Source organism: Huiozyma naganishii, chromosome 3 (assembly GCF_000348985.1).
Source record: "Huiozyma naganishii CBS 8797 chromosome 3, complete genome".
In the NCBI taxonomy this organism is placed as follows: domain Eukaryota; kingdom Fungi; phylum Ascomycota; class Saccharomycetes; order Saccharomycetales; family Saccharomycetaceae; genus Huiozyma; species Huiozyma naganishii.
In genome coordinates this window covers 412,283-433,694 of record NC_035924.1, presented here as the reverse complement: position 1 = coordinate 433,694, position 21,412 = coordinate 412,283, and the positions used below count along the sequence as shown (strand labels likewise).

The 21,412-nt window shown below is 41.1% G+C and overlaps 7 protein-coding genes and 1 non-coding gene across 8 annotated transcripts; 3 read left to right on the top strand and 5 right to left on the bottom strand.

The window, feature by feature from the left end:
- Positions 1–210: 210 nt before the first annotated feature.
- On the bottom strand, positions 211–3,906 carry UBP12 (putative ubiquitin-specific protease UBP12; the record flags this gene model as incomplete). The annotated part of the gene is made up of 1 exon (XM_022606928.1): positions 211–3,906. The coding sequence occupies one exon, from the start codon at positions 3,904–3,906 to the stop codon at positions 211–213; it is 3,696 nt and encodes a 1,231-aa protein (XP_022463575.1).
- Positions 3,907–4,257: 351 nt separating this feature from the next.
- On the bottom strand, positions 4,258–6,960 carry PHO90 (SPX domain-containing inorganic phosphate transporter; the record flags this gene model as incomplete). The annotated part of the gene is made up of 1 exon (XM_022606927.1): positions 4,258–6,960. The coding sequence occupies one exon, from the start codon at positions 6,958–6,960 to the stop codon at positions 4,258–4,260; it is 2,703 nt and encodes a 900-aa protein (XP_022463574.1).
- A 1,062-nt stretch (positions 6,961–8,022) lies between these two features.
- Positions 8,023–10,389, top strand: ACO2 (aconitate hydratase ACO2; the record flags this gene model as incomplete). The annotated part of the gene is made up of 1 exon (XM_022606926.1): positions 8,023–10,389. One exon carries the CDS (start codon positions 8,023–8,025, stop codon positions 10,387–10,389), a length of 2,367 nt encoding a protein of 788 aa, XP_022463573.1.
- Positions 10,390–10,719: 330 nt separating this feature from the next.
- Positions 10,720–12,660, bottom strand: ECM25 (Ecm25p; the record flags this gene model as incomplete). Its single annotated transcript, XM_022606925.1, has 1 exon — positions 10,720–12,660. The coding sequence occupies one exon, from the start codon at positions 12,658–12,660 to the stop codon at positions 10,720–10,722; it is 1,941 nt and encodes a 646-aa protein (XP_022463572.1).
- Positions 12,661–12,997: 337 nt separating this feature from the next.
- KNAG0Ctrna8K lies at positions 12,998–13,092 on the bottom strand. The gene is made up of 2 exons: positions 13,055–13,092; positions 12,998–13,033 (listed from the first exon to the last, which is right to left on the bottom strand). It is a non-coding gene; the product is annotated as a tRNA-Lys (tRNA).
- Positions 13,093–15,551: 2,459 nt separating this feature from the next.
- On the top strand, positions 15,552–17,348 carry GAP1 (amino acid permease GAP1; the record flags this gene model as incomplete). The annotated part of the gene is made up of 1 exon (XM_022606924.1): positions 15,552–17,348. One exon carries the CDS (start codon positions 15,552–15,554, stop codon positions 17,346–17,348), a length of 1,797 nt encoding a protein of 598 aa, XP_022463571.1.
- A 205-nt stretch (positions 17,349–17,553) lies between these two features.
- On the bottom strand, positions 17,554–18,516 carry PRP21 (Prp21p; the record flags this gene model as incomplete). Its single annotated transcript, XM_022606923.1, has 1 exon — positions 17,554–18,516. One exon carries the CDS (start codon positions 18,514–18,516, stop codon positions 17,554–17,556), a length of 963 nt encoding a protein of 320 aa, XP_022463570.1.
- A 139-nt stretch (positions 18,517–18,655) lies between these two features.
- RCY1 (Rcy1p) lies at positions 18,656–21,010 on the top strand (the record flags this gene model as incomplete). The annotated part of the gene is made up of 1 exon (XM_022606922.1): positions 18,656–21,010. The coding sequence occupies one exon, from the start codon at positions 18,656–18,658 to the stop codon at positions 21,008–21,010; it is 2,355 nt and encodes a 784-aa protein (XP_022463569.1).
- Between the last annotated feature and the right edge of the window lie 402 nt (positions 21,011–21,412).

Sequence of the window (21,412 nt, the reverse complement as noted above, 5' to 3'; positions counted from 1 at the left end):
CAATGTATCGCAGTCTTCAAACCCCGATCACCTTTAATTTCAAACACCAACCGATAATAAGTAGCCAGTTAGACGCATATAATACTATCATATAGCATGAACAAAAAAAATACAATACTATAATACAACGACGTCAAACTAACCTTTGACTCGTACGGAATGCATTATACCCCTATATAGTACCGCTTATTCCAGTAAACTACTCGAAAATCAAGCATACAAGGAGTCTAAAACAGGAACACGCTCTCCACCCGACCTAATTGAAGCAACGCTTTCAGTGTCTCCGTTTTCCGAGCGTTCCAAGGATTCTGATGATGAATTCAAGAGTTTATCAGAATAAACTTTGTTTAACAATCGTTTCTTCCGTTTTTCTACGTTGTCACTACTATTAACGGAGGCATTCCCCGGATCAGTTTGCCCTACATCGAGGCTTTCTGTGTAGTAATTTGTATCACTCCTATCCTCTGTGTTTGTTTTTGCAATATTTTCTTCGTTTTCAACCGGGACACTGACCTCATCTTGAGAAAAACCATCCATGCTCTCAGTTCCAGTACTACTAACAGGATTGTCGTCACTTCCGCTGTCGGAGTTTCCATCGTCTTCCTTAGCTGTATCTGAGTTCTCTTCATCTTCTTGTTCATCTTCGGAAGCACCGCTGCTTTCGTTCACTTCGTAAAGCTCCTCCTGTTTAGTATACAACGTTTGTATCTGGATCTCATGCTCACTTCTTGAAGTATCTATAATATCTTTTAGCCGTTTACTGTCAATATTATTTAAGCTTCCACGACGCAAATAAAACAGTAGATAGGCCGAACCGGCAATGCTTTTTTCAGGAGACGTCTTCGAGACTCTAGAGTCATCAAAATAATACCAATTTTGGTCAGTCAAATTCTTCACATAAGCAGTATAGTGACCACCGCCCATACCACCGTAATGGTTGTCAACAGCTATCAAGTCATAGACACTACCCCGTGGATCATCTTTGTACACCAAGTATTCGCTCATATCGAGATCTTCAATGGGGAAGAGAATTGTTGCATCAATCTTATCACTAAATGATCGGGTATTTTCGAATCTCTTAAGATGAATCAGAAAAACGTCTGGTGTGTTCCAAAGTTCAATCTTTTTAGTAGCTTGTCTATGTTCCTTACAATTTGGGCAATACCAAGAGTCGCTCATTCCTAAAACTTCCTTTTTTGAAAAGAGGTTCAAACAATCTTTCAGCGTTGTTTCTTGTTCCACGTGAGCTGATTCTGCTAGTTTAATTGATTCAAGTTCTTTATTTGAAATTTTTCCGGGATTCTCCCAATTGACCACATTATCATGCGAAAACACTTCATCTGCTACTTCCTTCGACCAATAACATACCAACAGACTCTGTGGCGTAATCACTGTAGTGTCTGATAAGGCACCACTTTCTGTTTTTTCGTTTAAAAATTCATTACAAGCTTCTTCTGTGATAGATCCTAGGTTTGTAAAGCTCTCTGACTTGTCGCTACAGTTTTCTAAAACAGAACAACTATCAATATCCATTGGTTCCAAGCTATTATTTGGCACCGTCCCCTTTTCCTGTTGTTTTGTAATTAGCATGTTGGAGTAGTTGAAGATATCATTGACTACAGCATCTACCTTATCGGTAATATCTTGAGCCAAGGCCAAATTTAAGTGGGCCCTTGGCGTCCACAATTCTATTGGCTCTCCCGAAACGTTTTCTTTCATGTACGAAGTGCTCCTTTCTGTCTCTATAATTCTAATTTCAAACAAAGGCTTTTCAGGGAGATTCGTACTGTCATCATATTGGGTGGCATATTGTAAAATATCTGTATATTCCTTAAAGTCAACATCTGGATACTTCTCTTGCAACAGCGGGAAAGCTGCAATATCCTTTATCTCGTTGTTTTCAGTGGATTTAGGTGAAACGTATCCACCACTGAGATTAATATATTCCTTTTCCAATTTGTGCCTGAGCAAAGTAATATTATTTACATCTGCCGCTTTTATTGTTATAAAGAATGGAACACCAAAAAGACTGTCATTATTAGATTCTTTATTTGATATCGCATTAAGCACAGGAATAATCAAATCTCCCGGTTCTGAAACCAGTTCATAAAATACGACAATGTCGGATTCAGATATCAATTCGTAAATTGGCAGATATTGAGCAGTTGAGTCAGGAGACTCAAAGTTATTGTAAAATTGATGGTTGAACACCTCGCAGCCATACAAATTTTGGGCATTCATACCCAAACATTTGGCAACGTACTCTTTCAAGTCTTGATATGTAGAAGCTTTGGGCAACTCCACCTCTATCATGCACGGAGGCAATTTTGATGGGAAGATTCTAACCTGGGCATTCCAGGAGGAATTTATTGGGAGCGGTAAAGTCAAATCGTTATAAGGATCAAATGTAATTGAAACATTGGAACATTCGGGACATTCTAGCGTGGATTTATACATCCCAACAAAAATATCTGTGATTATGGAGTCATTCCTCATTAAATGAGATTTCCACGTTTCATTCGCTAACTTCTTAATGGTATCAAAATCATTTATATCGTCACCTGGTTTCAATGACGGTTTTTCCACATAGGGTTTTTCCACAATTCTATTTAGATCTTCATGCAAACTATCCAAAAGGAAAGCCAAAAATTCCTGAGAGTCTTGTTGCTGGAAGCCTGAAAACATCGAGTTAAAGTGGACAAGGGTGGACTTAAAGTGCGTTGGAGACACGTACGACGGAAAAGGGGCTATACTGTCTCCAAATAAACTCTGAATCAACCCATGGAACGAACGAGCCATATGGCCCTGAAATCCCAAAGGGTTATTTACGTTGATTTCTTTTTCAAACCCGTTATAAACAAAATAGTCCCTGATCTGAGGAATATGCACCAGACATTGCAAACCAGAATTCATATAACATGTATTACCAAGGTTTGACAAACCTATGGTGCCCGTTGACCTGTTAAGTTTATTATAATGGAAATAGTTTGACGCCCAATGCTGTTTTGTTTTCCGTGAACGGCGCTTTGTTTCTATAATAAAAATACCATTCAAAATGTCCAATTCTCTTAACGACTTTGAAAGTATATCATCAGTAACTTTGATTTTTTCTGGATAAAATAAAAACTGCATAGGGTTTATCAGATACGGCTCAGATAGTGTTATTTCTTCCTCTGATAAATTCTTTACCAGCCAGACGTTGACTTTGCTGTTATCAACAGTTAGATGTGTTTCAATTTTGAAAAAGTTACCTAAAGCTTGCTCCAGTGCATCACCTATTGAGGATAGTTTTGAGGCCGAGACACAAGTATAAAGTGGACCGGGATGATGGTTATCGAATACTCTAGACTTCTGATCTGGATTGATCAAGTACTGTAATTTGAAACAAGGTTTATTGTATTCCGTTATCAGTGTACCATTCGTTGAATCTGTAACCAACACAGTCGAGACTGGTTGCGATCCCTCTGACAGTCCATACCATTCAACAAAGCTATTGAATATCTCCTCTGGAATGGAAATATATGGGCATGAATCATAACTATTCAAGATAAAGTTTTCATGGTCCTTGACAATCAACTGAGTGTCAATTGGGCCTAGCATTGAGGGCTCATCTATATCGTTGTTGAAAAAATTATCATACCAGAATTTCGGTATTATGTAGACCTTATTGCCCTCTTTTTCATTCCGCTTGCTGTTTTCCAGAAGAAATGCAATTGTTTCTCTTTGTCTCCCAATATCAGTGCGTATATCTTCAACCTGTTTTGATGAGTTGGTATCTTCGTGACTAGAGTCTTCAGCACTCGGCGAAGGTGGAGATGCCACGCGTTCACTTATATCTTTTTCATTGGTGGTAGTGTTGTGGATTTGATTATTGAAATTCAACCCCTCCTCGTCACTTTTCTCCATACTTCCTCGAATACGCAGTTGTCACGAAAAGCTTTCTACTTGATGGTCCTTCCAATGGCCGTTTTCCGATTTCATCTGCTACGTCACTGGTTAATACGAGATGTAGCAAACATTCGCAAAGTTTTTTTGATCCCGTGACTGGTAAATTCTAATTTTTTTTATTTAAAATGGACATGCCCATTATGAAGCGCAAAATGGACCAAGAATATATATACGAGAGATCTTCCCATGAAAAAAACTATTTGTAAATGAGATCTCCTTTAGTCCCATTTGAGGCTCTATCCAAACTACTCTTCGTGTAATGCTGTAATTTATAATTATTTTTTTATGATTAAATATGATGTATCTTGTTCAACTAACTGGTTTGACAACAGATATCGTAATACCGTATCCGATTGTGATAACACAAACAAACACTATGATAGAACATGGAACCCCTCTTGAAATGAAAGTGCCCATGCTCAAATATCTGTTCCCTTTTTTGTCAAGCATTGAAATGGCAGTGACATTAGGGAAACCGGACGATGCCAGACCCATACCAGCGGAAGCCAATAATGCACAGCCAAAAACCAACAATGGTGCTGCCTTTGGGTCTGTGAGTTTGTCACCAATCTCTTTGACCAATGGGATGATAATAATGGCCGAAACAGTGTGTGAAACAAAGGTACCGACAACTAACATCAAAGCCCCGAATATACAAAGAACAGCCAATGCGGTATCATGCAAAATCCTCTTCTGTAAAGCCCTAGCAATTGTGGATAGCAGACCCGAGGAGGCAACAGCTGAACCCAACGCAGTACCACCCATAGCCAATAGAACGATTGACCACGGAAACGTATTAAAATCGTGGGTTGATAGCAATCCTGTACCAAAAAATATACAGATTGGAAGCACTGCAATAATACCAGAAGACCCAAACGCGCTCTCGATTTGAGACTCCACACACCATAGGATAATTGTTGCAATGGTAACACCGATAATAAACCATTGCTTCAGAGTGAATTTTGTCCTGATGGGGACGAACTTTTCCAACTTCGTAGTGTTGATCTTGAAAGTCATAAACAATAGAACCCAGCAACATAACATAGCGATGATACCGGTTGGAAGGGCGATAGCAAAGAATTGGCCCCACCCGATATCAAAAGGTTTTAGGTAGGCCATAGAGATAATGTTCTGTGGGGAAGAGATTGGAGAGGACATACCGCCGATATTGGCTGCGATAGCAACACCTAAAACGAGGGCTTTACCAAACGGTTGGTCTGCCTCTAGTGTGTCCAATACAGGGCTTAACAAGGAATACGTCAACACGGGGGCTGCAACGTTCGAAATCCACATTGAAAGGAAAAAGACAACTGACATGGCCACCAAGAGGACGTTCCGTGGCCTGGTACCGGCAGCTGCTAGAATCCACGAGGCCACCACTTTTGCGATATTATATTGTGCCAATACTTCACCAAGTGTGAAACCAGCCAAGAGGATGATAATTGTAGATGACCACATGGTAGACAGGATTTTGGAAGAGGCAGCAGCAGCGTGTAAGACAACACCCGTTTTATCATCCTTCAAAACTTTGAATAATACTACAAGTAGCGGAACCAAAAATGCAGTGATATGAAGAGGCAGGGCTTCACTGGCCCATAAAAAAGCGACACACTCCACCAAAGCCATACATCTGTGTTGTGCTGGGTCATTGAATGTTTTGACACCTAAGAGAATACCGGTTGCCATAATGATAAATGCAATTTTGAAAGCCTTCCAGGTAAAGAACAATTTAGGGATCCAAATGCTACTGATTGTGGTCCATTTTAGATTAATTTCCTTTGGCAAAGGATATTTGAAGTACTCCAGTTGTAGTTTACCCTCGAGACTGATATTTGGATCGTTGACATTCAAGTCCGTAACGAGCTGGTTGTCTTGACTTAGAAGACCTTGCATATCCTTCCAGATATTGCTCCTCTCCCAGACAATGTGATCATGCAGACTTGACTTCAGATCTTGCTTTGCCAGAGCCACGTCTTCGGACCTATTGGTGATAATGGCGAAAAACTGAACCAGTTGCGTAAGTTTAGCACTCAAGTTCACAGATGTGTCCTTTTGGAAAATGTAAGTTTCCTTGTAAAACTCCCCTGTTTGGATCAACTCGGCCTTAATGTTCAAATGCAGCACTTTATCGGCCTTCTTTGTGATCTTACTGAACCCCATTTTATTAAGTTCGATGAAGGCCTTCAGTTGCGACAAATCGATGTACAAGTTGATGATGTTTTGTTTCAAGAAAGATCTCGTTTGCGATTTGACAGTGAACTCAGAATGATGCAGTAACGCTGTATTTTCTGGCGTATCAGCAAATTCATCATTCTCCATCACATCATCGTCGTCGTCCTCAAATGTCTCCTCTACCACTAGATTGTTTTCGACATTTTCTGGGGAACTGTACGATGTGGATGCGGCGGCGGCGAAGTCGTTGGAGGGTGCAATTAACCCCTCCTTCATCAAATCTTGAACCAGTTTCTCGAATTTAAGGTAGAACTTCGCCTCTGTTCTCTTGTAAAAATCGTCGACTTTGAATCTTTCAATTACCAAATCATCAACGAACGTTTCCTGGATATCGACCATGGTTTTCTTGGAGAAGTTGGAACCAGATGACGATCTTCGCCTTGACGAATCAAAAAACTTACCCTTCACTTTTTGGAAGGCATTCATTTTTCGAGGGTAGAGTTTACCTTTGTCTGGCCCAGCAAGTGACTCCGGGTCTATCTCTTCAAAATCTTTCAACTCGAAAGTTTGTTCCAAAACTGTATCCTCGCGGTTTGACGAGTCAAACTGCTTATTGGCGTTGGGTACAGAGCTTGCGGACCCGTTTTTCTTACCCCTGAAGGAGAATTTATTCTTCCACGACGGTTTTGCTTGCTCGAGTGAACTTCCCACGGGCTGCTCATCCTCGTGAAGCTCATCAGTCTGCAGAGTGTAAATCAGATTTTTCAGAGCATTGTAGTCCATGTACTGATTTTGCCATTCCGGAACAGCATTGTATTTCAGGAAATGGGAAAATCTCATACCTGCCTGCCTCTACTTGACAACTTCCAAAAAAAACAGTGCAACTGAACAAAAGAAACCAAAAGAAGCCGAAGCGAAACAGGTAAGGCCAAGAATGTACTTTTACTATCAGAATTAGTGACACCTTTCTTATATAGTATGGTGCATTTTTTTCACATCGAGAGTACAGCCCTTCTTCGAGCGATGACATTCGCAAGACTGCATTTTTTTTTATGGAACGAAAAAGGTAAAAAGCACCAAAAAAAGAAAAGAAAAAAAAGCTAGTGCACGGCCCCACCCGACGTCGGGCCGCTTCCCGCATTGTCTTTTTTTCCTCCGCGCGAGGCCACTTTCCCGATTCGGAGAGGCGGCTACTGTGGCCCTTGACGTGCGGTGATGATCCCATGGGTTCCTTCCAAGCCAGCGCGGGGGGACCACAACAGTGTCAAGACACTGCTGCTCGTGTTGAGGGGGGAGGGCAGTGATCCAGTAGTTACAAGACGTTTAGCTGCTTTTTTCGCGCTACGGAACAATGTTAGGACCTTATTGTGATTCTACGCTTCTTCTACTGCATTTCTTGGCTCTTACCGGTTGGTCTCAGTGTCTACAGTACTACATAGTACGGGGGGGGGGGGGGGGGGTACTGGACCGGAATGGATTCTGAGTGCGGATTCTTTACAAGTGCCGAAACTGTCTCGGGGTTTGTCCCTCCATCGGGGCTCTCGTTCCACCAGCACCACACCGTTTCTTTCGGCAACTTCTCAACCGGATATATGATATGACTCCTCAGGAAAAAAAATTACATAAAAATTCCCACCGTAAAAAATCGAGCGATTCGGAAAATTCCGAGGGAAAAGTTTCACTGAGAAAGAGCGAACAACATTTGCCCGACAATAGATGACTTTGATGAGTAAAGCAGCCCGTTTCTATGCTTGTTTTTCTGACTCTCAGTACGATATATTAACGTCTTCTATGTGTATATATATTGTTACGTCGTAAGTTTTCTTGTTGACAAGCCTAAATCTCTTTCGTGTGTAGCTTTCCTTACTCATCCACACTAAAGCAAAGCAAAGCTAGGAAAAAATGCTGTCTGCAAGAGGAGCGCTTAGGAGAAATCTTGCTAGCTTCTCAAAGATCCCAAATGTTTCCAAGGATTTCCAGACGAGGATGCCCCCATACACCAAGTTGTTAACCAACTTAACAAAAGTCAAAGAAATTACAGGTAACACTCCGCTGACCTTAGCGGAGAAGATCCTTTACTCGCATTTGACAAACCCAGAAGAGTCATTATCCAGTAGTGTGCCGCTGAGCGATGTTCGTGGTAAGCAGTACTTGAAATTGTCCCCGGACAGAGTAGCAATGCAAGATGCCTCTGCTCAAATGGCCATGCTGCAGTTTATGACTACTGGGCTTGCACAAACAGAGGTGCCAGCATCTTTCCATTGTGACCATTTGATCGTAGGGAAAGACGGTGAGGCTCCCGATTTGAAGCAGTCTTTGGTAACAAACAAGGAAGTTTTCGACTTCCTAGAATCTTGTGGTGAGAAATATGGTATCACTTTTTGGGGCCCAGGTTCCGGTATCATTCATCAGATCGTCTTGGAAAACTACAGTGCTCCTGGGCTGATGATGCTCGGCACGGACTCGCACACTCCAAATGCAGGTGGACTGGGTGCCATCGCTATCGGTGTTGGTGGTGCTGATGCCGTCGATGCCCTAACGGGGACACCTTGGGAATTGAAAGCTCCAAAAGTGATGGGTGTTCGTTTGACAGGTAAACTGAGCGGCTGGTCCGCCCCCAAGGACGTCATTACCAAGATTGCTGGTGAATTGACTGTAAGGGGTGGTACTGGATACATCATCGAATACTTTGGCGAGGGGGTCGAAACTTTGTCCTGTACAGGGATGGCTACAATCTGTAACATGGGTGCGGAAGTAGGTGCTACTACCTCTACATTCCCTTACCAAGAAGCCCACAGACGTTACTTGAAGGCTACTGGGAGAAAACAAATCGCGGATGCCGCAGACGTTGCTCTTGGAGAATACGGTTTCTTGAAACCAGATGAAGGCGCTGAATACGATAAAGTTTTGGAAATCAATCTTTCCGAGTTGGAACCTCACATCAACGGTCCTTATACCCCGGATCTGTCAACTCCAATCTCCAAGTATGCAGAGACTTCCAAAAAGGAAAACTGGCCACAGAATATCTCGGTCGGGTTGATTGGGTCTTGTACAAACTCGTCTTACCAGGACATGTCGCGTGTCATTGATTTGGTGAACCAAGCCTCCGCTGCTGGATTGAAACCTAAAATTCCATTTTTTGTCACCCCTGGTTCCGAACAAATTAGAGCAACTCTGGAGAGAGACGGTATAATTAAAAAATTCAAGGACAACGGGGCCATAGTGCTAGGTAACGCGTGTGGTCCATGTATTGGCCAATGGGATAGACAGGATATTCCAAAAAAGTCCCAGGAAATTAACTCCATTTTCACCTCTTTTAACAGAAACTTCAGGGCAAGAAATGACGGTAATAGAAACACAATGAATTTCTTGACCTCTCCTGAAATTGTCACTTCCATGATCTACTCCGGTAGTGCCCAATTCAATCCATTGACTGACTCGATCAAAACCGATAAAGGTGAACTATTCAAATTCAGTCCACCAAGAGGAGAAGAACTACCTTCGAAAGGATTTGAACATGGTAGAGACGAATTCTATCCAAAGCCTGATCCAAAGCCCGATTCTTCTGTCGAAATTAAGGTATCCCCGACTTCAGACCGTTTGCAGCTGTTAGAACCATTCAAAGCTTGGGACGGTAAGGAATTGAAAACCAATGTCTTACTAAAGGTGGAAGGGAAATGTACCACTGATCACATTTCAGCCGCTGGTGTTTGGTTGAAGTACAAGGGTCACTTGGAAAACATTTCTTACAACACATTGATTGGTGCTCAGAATAAGGAAACCGGCGAGGTGAACAAGGCCTACGACCTGGACGGAAAAGGATTTGATATCCCAGGTTTGATGATGAAGTGGAAGAACGAAAATAGACCTTGGACTGTTGTAGCTGAAGACAACTACGGTGAAGGTTCAGCTAGAGAGCATGCTGCCCTATCACCTAGATTTTTAGGCGGTAGAATAATTTTAGTTAAGTCCTTTGCTAGAATTCACGAGACTAACTTGAAGAAGCAAGGTATGCTGCCTCTTACATTTGCAAATGAAGCTGACTACGATAAGATTTCAGCTGGTGATGTACTAGAAACAGTTAATCTTGCTGATATGATTGCCAGGAACGGTGATAATGGAGGAGAGATTGACGTCAAAATCATCAAGCCAGATGGGAACTCATTCACAATTAAGGCGAAACACACCATGTCTAAAGACCAAATAGATTTCTTCAAGGCAGGTTCTGCAATCAACTATATTGGCCAACAGAAAAGGGAAAAGACCTGAAAATTTAATTTAGACAATGCATTAAAGTCAACTACATGCATATAACCATTATTTATTATCAAGACATTTATATATTTATCTATGCATCTGAATATATTGATATTGTAAGATATTACACCTGGTCATTATGCCACAGCTAAGTTACTATTTGTTTTTTATGATATCGTTCATTACCTGTAAGCCCTGTAACCTCTCCTCATATAATGCAGCGAGCTTACTTACTTTGCTCGATTTGTTGGTGTTTCGATGTCGGCGAAAGCCTTGTTGGAAAATTTATACACCGTTTTGAGTTCGTCCAACTTTTCCATCTTTTTCTGTCGGATCTGATTTTCAATAATAACACCTTTCGAAGGTGGGGAGGAGTATAGTCAGTAACCATTTGTGGAACTGCATCGGTTTCACGTAATGTTTACTTTTTTCATCAGACAGAGATTCAACATTAGATACCATGCTCGATGAAACTTTACCGTTAGCGGACGTTTCCACCTCGGTAGTTATAGAATCCGTCGGTTCCTGCTGGTATACCTCCTGTTCAACTTGATTATCCCATTTCTTACTGCTTATATCGCGTATCCTTCTTGAACTCAAATCAACGCTGTCACTTGACACTTTTTGTTCGTCGTTCTCCACATGGACTTCAATTTTTGAGGCACCTCTTGCAGTGCTTGAAAGCGAGGTTGTGGTTGGAGTTGTAGATTTCGTTGTGATACTGGGAGAATCCAAACTATATACACTGTTCGTACTCTCATTACTGCCGGTGCTCACATTACGTGATGGTGTTTGTTCAATGCCTATACCCTTTAACTGTTGCACGAGATTATGTACTGATGGTTTAGGTTTAACAGTTTGGGGAGCTACTGGTGGTATGAGGGGCGGAGTTGGACCCAACTGTTCATTTTGAGGTAGAGATAATTGTTTCAGTTGTCTTTCGAGCTTTTCCGAACGTCCAGACGACCCTGACTCAGTTGAGACAACAGATTCGCCTGCGCTGGGCATTCTAGAATCATTTTTAATCCTATCCTGTGTATATTTTGTAGGACTTGTCTTCCTTGGTCGTGGTGGCGTTGGTGCTTCAAGGTTTTGGGACGTAAGTCGTGGTTGCCTCACTTTTAGGGAGGCCGCAGGGTGTTCGATATTTCGCGACTTGTATAACTCTAAAATGCTGTCAAAATGTTCTAGTAAATTTTTAATAAATCTCGTCCCAACTGCTAGTCTCGCACTATTGTTTAACGAAAGTTTCTCCTTACAAAGTGCAGGTGCTAGTGCTTTACTCAAGGATTTTGAGTTATGTTTTGTCACTTCTGAATTATCGATGATTGATATAAACAATGGGATAATGGTACTGAACAAGTCGAAATACCCATTAAAATTGGTGATTTCAACAAATGTTTGAAACGTGTAGTCCACTGTATCATCAATAGGCAGTCTTATTAAATCTATGGGGACCAATGTCTTTGCCTTAGTTTTGAGGAAATTAAGAAACACGGAAGCCAGCGAATATATATCCCATTGGGATAAATCGATGTAATTGTTTCTCTCCATTGCTTCAAGGAAAATATTCACCTTTTTATATGATCCGGGTTTCTGGAAAATCAAACTGATTTCAATTGCCTGATTTTGTAATTTTTTGAATATCTTGTCAAAGATAAGCTGTCGATATTTCTTTATGCTGATTTGTGGTAAACGAGTGAAATAATCTTGCGGAACGTCGATGTATTCGTTTATTTGGTAATCATGTAAGTACACATTCAACGATATTCTCAGTCTTGTTATATCGATGAGGTGTGATAGTGTAGTGAGATCGGGAATATGAACCATAGAGAAGGAGGAGTTCTCCATTGAATCTTCCTCCAAAGGAGATATCTCAGTGTTATAGTTATTCAACTTCGTCAAAAACTTGATACTCATGGCATTGGACAGAACTTGGTATACGGTTCTAATGAAGAACGACTCATGAACAATATAAGTTTTCTGCAGATAGTATTTCATCTCCCTCGGTATCTTTGCGAACATTTTGACACCATATACCCAGCTTATTTTCTTCTCTGAAAAACCTGAAGAGAATACAACTAGAGAGAAGGGAGAAGCTGGTAGTTTACTAATCAACGTGTCCATCAATTTGTCTATCAAGAAATCGTACAATTGCTTGTCATTGCCTATTGATTCCGGATCTGGGAGATAAGTAGAATCGAAGACGTAAATGGAGTGACCAGAATTGGGATCGATGGAGTACGACTTGAAAAAGATATTGTGAATATTTATATCGATCATTGTTTTGGGAGAGACCAGGGGGAGGGTTGTAAAGGATTATGATATTTGATGTATTTTATTGAAAGTCAACGCAAAGCTAGTGATAACGGTGAACAAAAAGTCTTCACCTACAGGACAATTCCGTCCGGCTTGGAGGTATATAATTTTGGGTAACGACTGGGTATCTATGAGAGAATTGGGCACTTCTCTCAGCTACTCACACGTTCTTTATCCGCCTTCTCTTTACTTGATCTTCAACACTTCGGCTAGATGTTTACGTTTGTAAAAAGCTTCACAGTCAAAAAGGGAAGGAAAAAGTAAAAAAAATGAGACGCGAAAAAACTGACAAAAAAGAAAACTCCTCGTAGGGGCTCGAACCCCTGACATTTCGGTTATCCTTGCTTAAACAAAGTGTTTAAAAGCCGAACGCTCTACCAACTGAGCTAACAAGGACGAGTTTTCGCGCAGAGCGTAAGATATGCTATCCATGGCTAATATCTTAGAGTGATGAAAGGTGTTATCGATATATCTTTTCCGTAGATCTCTTCTATATAATCTCTATCCTCCTACTTCTCTCCCACTTTTTCCATCTCCTTCCTTCTTTTCTATTCCCAAGTTCCGTTTTTTAATCTGACATGGTCTTGCCCTTTTATATCTTTTCTGCTTCTCCAGTTGTCCTTGGAGTCATTCACTATTCCTTATCGTTCTCCGTTCCTTCAGGGTCATTCACTATTCCTTATCGTTCATAAATTAGTTGGGGTATGTTAGTATTCTCGTGGTTCGTCTGAGGACGGAGAATCTTGCTCGCTCTTCCTCGACTCATCGATTGGTCGTCGCCTCTCGTTGGGCTACAATCGGATCACTCTTCATTTGACTTATGTTACAAGAGAATTTTAAAAGTTCCATTTCTAAACATAAAAATAAGTCATGTGAATCGTGTTTATAGCTCTTACCTTTGATGTAGAGACAACGTCAAAAGTTTTAAAATGTTTATAATTCTATGAGCATAAATTGGGAACGCCCTCTGGGAAGGGACTCATGACCCGTTACCTTATCTAATACAGTACTGTGAACTATTATAAACCCGACATGTGAGTATACGAACTCGAGACATGCGGATGGCCCGTTATCCGGAACATATATAAACCCCAAGGTATCTGCACCGACATCTTTCAAGACCGTCTCTAAATCCAGGACCCAACCAAGACACCCGTTTTAGACAAGCAAGTACAACTGATATAACTATATACTTTACATATACGGCGTAAATACACAATATCAGTGTCCTTACACACTTTACTCAATCACAACCTGCTTTAGCTCTTACAAATTCGTGACATCGTCCTATGCCATGACGATGTCACGAATACTAAGCATCTTAAAATTTTTGACGTTATCTCTGTTAAAATTCTAGGAATCCTTCTGTGGAAATAACAACCCAAGGGTCCCAATCGGCTGCTGCGGCCGCTTCTTACAAGTCCTATTCTATTAAATGGTACATAAAGTGTTATAAAACAAGATTATCTCGACGATAACTTCTTATAGAACAGTACCTATGATCATATTCTGATTCCACATCTCAACAATAATATCATCGACAACACTACGACTTTGTATTAATATTATCAATCGTTGTTTAAGAAAAAGAACCGTACTAGTCGTGACATCGTCATGGCTGGAATATGTCGTGTAAGCTTTGTGGTGACACAGGACCGTATTCGGCGAAGTTTTGAGCATTAACCCGTGAAAGAGTTACCTGCACATGGCTTCAATTTTTGGAACTGCAATTCCATTAGCACCGCGATCCATGAACAACGAAACAGCAATACACTTTCAGTCTGTTTGCCGCCATCTCATACAGTTTAATTAGCGACTTCTTATCTTTCATGCATTCATTAAGAAAAAAGAGAGAAACGCCTATACAACAACCAACAGGCAGTGTAGGCAAAAAAAATGACATAATGGAGCAGCAGAAGGCTGTCGACAGAAGCTTTATCTCAGCCTCCCCTTAGCACGTTTTCCTTATCCAGTCCATTCTCACCACTCCTCTGTTATCGGCCCTCGAAAACCCACTTCCCCACTTAATTATCCGGAAGCGGGAATGAAGCTCGAAGCAGAAGAAAGTTTCTTTTTTCCCGCTCGTCCAAATTGTTCATGCGGCACCAAAAAATGAGAAGCTGGCAGAAAACAGGGTATCACGTTTTCCTATCAGGAGACCACTCAGATAACAGATAGTGCCCAGAACTCCCACAGCAGAAATTCGGCCCGCCGAGAAGCCCTGAACCGGAGATGCTCTGGAAAGCGGAGATTATCCCCCGGCGCGATAAAGCCCCGCTGGTCGAATCATTGTCTCGGATCTCAGAACAGCTCGTGCTTTCCCCATCAAAAGAATCTAATCAGAAACTTCCTCCAACGGTCAGCGGAGATGGGCGGGGTGATTATGATAGTGCATCCGTGATTGCAAACAATAGAGAAATCGCATTGTTCTCTGTGTGTGTGTTTCGGTATTGGCATTTTTTGGACTGTGCTGGCAAGGCGGTGTGTACGGGAATAGCTCCGTAGCTCCACAACTCACGTCTGTTCCCACGCCTCCAACGATAAGTTATCGCTCGCTGTACGCTTACATGATTTTTTTATTTTCAGCCTTCCCGTGTGCTTTGATAAGGGGGAACTGCGTCAAAACGTCGACCATACCTAAGTGCCGCAGTGAGGATGCCAAACAGCCTCTTGTAATCACCAATGACTATAAAAATGGGCAGAATATCGCCCTTTCAAAAGTTCTTGTTCGTAGAGGTATGGGATAAGTTTTTGGTCACTTGCTTACCAATAATAAGCTCAACGACCAATTTACTATTAAAGATTTTACTTTAGTAGTAGAAGAACTGCATATATCTTATTAAAAAACTTCAGTCATGAGTTCGTCTTATGAGAAGGATATATCCGATGGGAAGGACGCCCACTTGAGGGTTGAATCCGAGTTCATCTCTCAAGAACCGCTATCGCACGATCTTTCCTCCACCGGCTCTGAGGAACACAAGAAGGGCAAAGTATGGACCCGTTTTGTCGACTCCTTCAGGGAGAGGGAGAGACTCGAAGTTGATCCAAACATGTCCGAACTGGACCAAATCGCTTTCAGAACCGCAAACTCCCCATTGCAACACCATTTGAAGAACAGACACTTGCAAATGATCGCCATCGGTGGTGCCATCGGTACTGGTCTCTTCGTCGGGTCCGGTACTGCTTTGAGAACCGCTGGCCCAGCTGGGATCCTTATCGGGTGGGGGTTGACCGGTACCATGATCTACTCCATGGTCATGGCTCTCGGTGAACTGGCTGTTCTTTTCCCTGTCTCCGGTGGGTTTACCACTTACGCAACGAGATTTATCGATGAGTCCTACGGGTTTGCTAACAACATAAATTATATGTTGCAATGGCTAGTGGTTCTCCCTTTGGAAATTGTTGCTGCCTCGATCACAGTAAACTACTGGGGGACGAATCCAAGATATAGAGACGGGTTCGTCGCTCTTTTCTGGCTCGCCATCTTCATCATCAATCTATTCGGGGTCAAGGGTTACGGTGAAGCAGAGTTCATCTTCTCCATCATCAAGGTCATCACCGTCGTCGGGTTCATCATCCTAGGTATCATCCTGAACTGTGGTGGTGGCCCTGTCAAGGGTTACATTGGAGGTAGGTACTGGCATCACCCATACGGTGCTTTTGTAGGTGATTCCGCGGGTGCCAGATTCAAAGGTGTCTGTTCTGTCTTCGTCACTGCTGCCTTCTCGTTTGCAGGTAGTGAATTAGTCGGTTTAGCAAGTGCAGAAACGGCCAATCCAAGGAAATCCGTTCCAAAGGCTGCAAAGCAAGTCTTCTGGAGAATCACACTGTTTTACCTGTTGGCTTTGGGTATGGTTGGTCTATTGGTCCCATACACTGAAAAACGTTTGATTGGTGCCTCTTCAGTCGACGCCGCTGCCTCCCCATTTGTTATCGCCATTACCACTCACGGTATCAGAGGTCTACCATCTGTTGTCAACGTTGTCATTTTGATCGCCGTTCTATCCGTTGGTAACTCCGCTATCTACGCATGTTCGAGAACTCTATGTGCCCTAGCTGAACAGAACTTCTTACCTAAATTCTTTGGCTACATTGATCGTTCAGGGAGACCATTGTACAGTATCTTGGTGACTTCTGGGTTCGGTTTGGTTGCCTTCGTTGCTCAATCTAAAAAGGAGGGTGAGGTTTTCAACTGGTTGCTGGCTTTGTCAGGTCTATCCTCCTTGTTTACATGGGGGGGGATCTGTCTGTGTCATATCAGATTCAGAAAGGCGTTGTCCGCGCAAGGCAGAGGCACGGACGAGTTGTCATTTGTTTCCCCAGCTGGTGTTTACGGCTCCTACTGGGGGCTCTTCATGATCATCCTTATGTTCATTGCCCAGTTTTATGTTGCCTTATTCCCTCCTGGTGCTAAACCAAACGCAAAGGCTTTCTTCGAAGCTTATTTATCCTTCCCTATTGTGATCGCCTGCTACCTAGGCCACAAGATCTACAAAAAGAACTGGAAAATATTTATTAAGGCCGAAGATATGGACATCGACACAGGTAGAAAGGACGATGATCTAGATTTGTTACGTCAAGAAGTGGCCGAAGAAAGAGCAGTCTTAGCCACGAAACCGTGGTGGTACAGGTGGTGGGTGTTCTGGTGTTAAAATGCTCACACCTTGTACATACTTCTGTAATTCATTTTGGAAAGGCCCGGGTCCTGGCGATCTTTGGTCGGCTCTGTATAAGGTATGCAGAGCTTTTTTAAAGTCCTATTCTACATACATATATTAATAGTGGAAACAAAAAAATGTAATAAAATGACATATACTCATATGTGGAGATATAGTGTTGATCTTTGAAATCTATACTTTACTGCTTCTTCTTTTTGTGCAGCCTTGTTTCTCCACTCTTTTTGATAATCATCTTCCCTTTCCGCTTCCTCTTGTTCGTCTGTGTCTGTGTTTTGTTCTGTTGTTCAGTAACAGTGCTTTCCAGAACTCCGCCTAGAGAGAGTTTTTCTGCATTATTAGCTGCACCATCTCCAAAAAAATGCTTTAGATATATATCATTTTCAGTATTGGAAATTGTCTTTTGAAATAATTTCGAAAAGTCTAAAGGCATCTTAAACTCAAGTTTCCCGTTTGTCGTCTGGTCCGAATTTTCCAATGCCGGATTTTTGATAACTTTGAAATTGATCCAATCTATAGCAGCGAATCTTATCTTGTAGCTTTCTAGTTGGGTGTTGCTTCTATTTTGGAACTCTTTCAAGTATTCGTTATACACAGCTCTTTGAAAGCAGCGATTCAGATACTCTTGTTCTGTCAGATTTTCTGGCTTGAATTTAGAACATGCAATAAACTGCTTTAAAATAACTTCAAAGGTAGGATTGAGTTCATGAGATGGGTTCAAAAATTGAAATCTCTCTTCCTTGACCAGTCGAGTTCGTATTTGTTCGCGTTCGTCCTCCTTGGTATATTGAAGATAATCGGCGGTTCTTCGCATTATCTCAAGATCCAGCGACGGTATACTAAGGTCCGAAACATCTTTAATAAGAATGAATGGCGGTACGGGATCAGGCTCATTCAATGCTGTGCTATCAACGGTTTTGGACTCACTCATATCTTTGTTATCTTTGACCCGCAGAGATTGGTAAAAGGCATAGTGTTCATTATCTGGCTGGAGAAAGGAAAATTTCCCACTCGAATCCTTCAGGAGTTGTTCTTCCACATTTTGGCTCCTCTCGTTAACAAACTGGGCAGTTTTATATATATTAGCTTTCAATTCTTCATCCATTGAAGTTCGAATCAATCGCACTTGTTGTAAGTGGTACATCGATGTTCGGAAGTAAAGCAGAGAAGAACATCTTTTTGTTTTCATTTTTTAAATTTTTCTTCTTTTAATATGGAAAGGTGTAAACCACGATTAACCCAAGCTAAGTAGGTTCGGCAAAACCAAGAAGACAAGGAATTAGATGGAGAGCTTACTGAAGGTTGGTTCCATTGTACAGAGTATAGCCCTGTGCTTGAACACCAGGGACTACCTTAATTTTAGGACAATAAACAAAGAGGTGCACAATGAACATTTAAACTTGCAGTTTGATGAAGAGTACTACTCAAGGAAATTGAGATCTATGGGGTTTGATTACACAGGAAAGGCGGACGAACAATCTGAAGCTCAACTTTTTGATGCCATTGATCTCAAGAACCTTGCACCGGTGAATGTATTTGATGAAATAAAAGATTTTAGGTCCGGAGATTCCTTAAAGTTATACCAGTTAGTCTATGGAATGTTTCAATGTTACTGTGATAAGTTGTATAGGAATAAACTCACTAACTTTTTTCCAGCACCATATGATAAGGACCCGGTATTTCAAGGTAAAATACTTGCAAATATTCAAACTTATAATAAATCAAACATTAACGACCGACAGTACTATGATGAAGTTCTCATGCATTTTAAAGTCTTCAAAGAAGTTTTCATTAATTCCTGTCTAAACGAAATTGATTTGAATTATTCAAAAGGCAATTATGATACTGTGGGGACGTTCTTCAATGTGTTACTGCTTAGCGACGAGAAAAACGTTGCTGTAGATTTCTTTAACTCCAAAGTAGAGTATCCCGCTGTAAATATTCCATCACAAAATGAACCACTCGACGAATTACAAATAAATGCAGTCCTTAACCCTCTAAAAGACTTTCTGAACGAAAAGATTAAAATAATCGATGCCCTATTTTCGGACCGATACCCAATGGTTTTTACGTTTTATGAAAATTTTATACAGCAGACATTATTAGAAGTCATAAGCAAGCTTTTAGAAATGCCAAACGAATGCAACGACGACGAAGAAATATTTCCAGTAATATATTTCAAGGTAATTGAAAAATTATGTGATGAACTGACTGATTCCAAAAACGGAGATACAGTCGAAGGTGCTCCAGAAGACAAAGAATCGTTCCGCGAGTCAATCAAATCTTTGTTAAACGTTTATCTGGAGCCGAAAATTCTTACGTATTTGGCACAGTCCACAACTCAATTTGATAAAAACTTGAAAAAACAATTCAATAACTTCAAACTCGAGCAAGAAAATAGAAGAGAAACAGAACTACTGACAAACAACGCAATGATAGACCTTACCGATGCCAATAAAAGTGATGACGACAACAAGAATAACTTTCTAAATTCTTTCACGAAGATGTTTAGAATTACGAATAAGTCGAACGCTGATGATCAATTGAACAGTAATCTAGACAATCTAGTTAATCAAAATTTACAGAATATTAAGAATTTGATTAACTTGGAACTGTGCTATAATGTAGTCCAGCAGACCCGTGATAGAATCAATACATTTTTGAAGTTTAAGTGCGTCCGAAAATTGGAAGGGATAATTAACGACAAATGCGAAGAAGTTTTCAAAACTTTGATCAACATCCTAAATGAAGATCACGTCAAGCCAGCCTTTCAAAGAGCTATTAGTTTGCTGGAGGCTTACAATTCCGATGAATCCAATGTGTTTACAAGCGGAGAACTCCAAGCGAAACAATCGGTCGAACCGTTGGTAAACTTTGCCGAACTGATCAATACCGGTGATATTATAGTACAAATGATTTCCATTTTTTACAAAAATGAAATGATCGGAAGCAAAATAATAGATTCTAAGAATCAATCCACGAAAAATATATGGCAAAATCAGCTCATTCAGAGTAAGAAAAACTTCGAAACGACCTTGGATGATTTTGTTGCTGATGGCCTTAATATCGGTATAAATAAATTGCTGGATCAGATCCAGTTTGCATTCGATACTACCCAACTTCCAACGGACTACTACCCATCTCCAAATGAAGCCGCCAAAGACATAATACCGACCGAATGTGCTAGAAAAGTAGTTTCTATTCTGCTTAACCATTGTTTTCTTTTAACTGGCGCAACAGACAAAGGAACCATAGACGTTTATCAGCAGGAAATAGGGAAAAGATTCTTTAAGTCTCTGGTTGAGCATATCAAAAAACAAATTATTTCCACGACAGGGGCAGTTCAGTTGATCTGTGACATTAATTGTTATTACGAGTTCATAAGCGAAAAACTACGGCAGAAGACAATTGTTCCTTACTTCCAAAGTTTGAAAAACGTTTGTTCCCTCTACTTAATCGATACAAAGGACTCCAAGGAACTTGGGAGGCTAATTTGCGATCTTGGAAAGTTTCAAGGAGTCTTCACCCAAGAAGAAATTTACGAATTTGTTCAACGAAGACAGGACTGGATTGCTGTGAAGCGTGATGTACAGAAAGTCATGTATGGCCTTGGACTGAAGGACTGTAGGGTGATGTAATTATATACTTTAACATAGCCATTTATACACTGCATATTGTGGTATCTTGTTCACCATTCCACCCACTTTAAATAAACAAAAAAGAATACCACCCACAGACCAAAATCCCGTGGTGACTTTAAAAGCACCTGGGGAATTACTAACATGGCATATAGGACTCGGATTCATCCACACAGTGCCTTGAATAACGTTTGAGGTGGTATACCGTTGTATTACGGGTAACTCATTTTGAATATGAAGCGTATTTTTCTCTTTTGTTCCTTTTTTGTACACTGCTAAACCTAGCAAACAGATGTCGAACAGGGTAAAATATGCCTCCCTCTGAAGTTCTGATTGTTATACAGAGTGATCAGAAAGAAACTGTACTTTAATAAGTGTTCTTGGCTTATATACAAAGCCCAC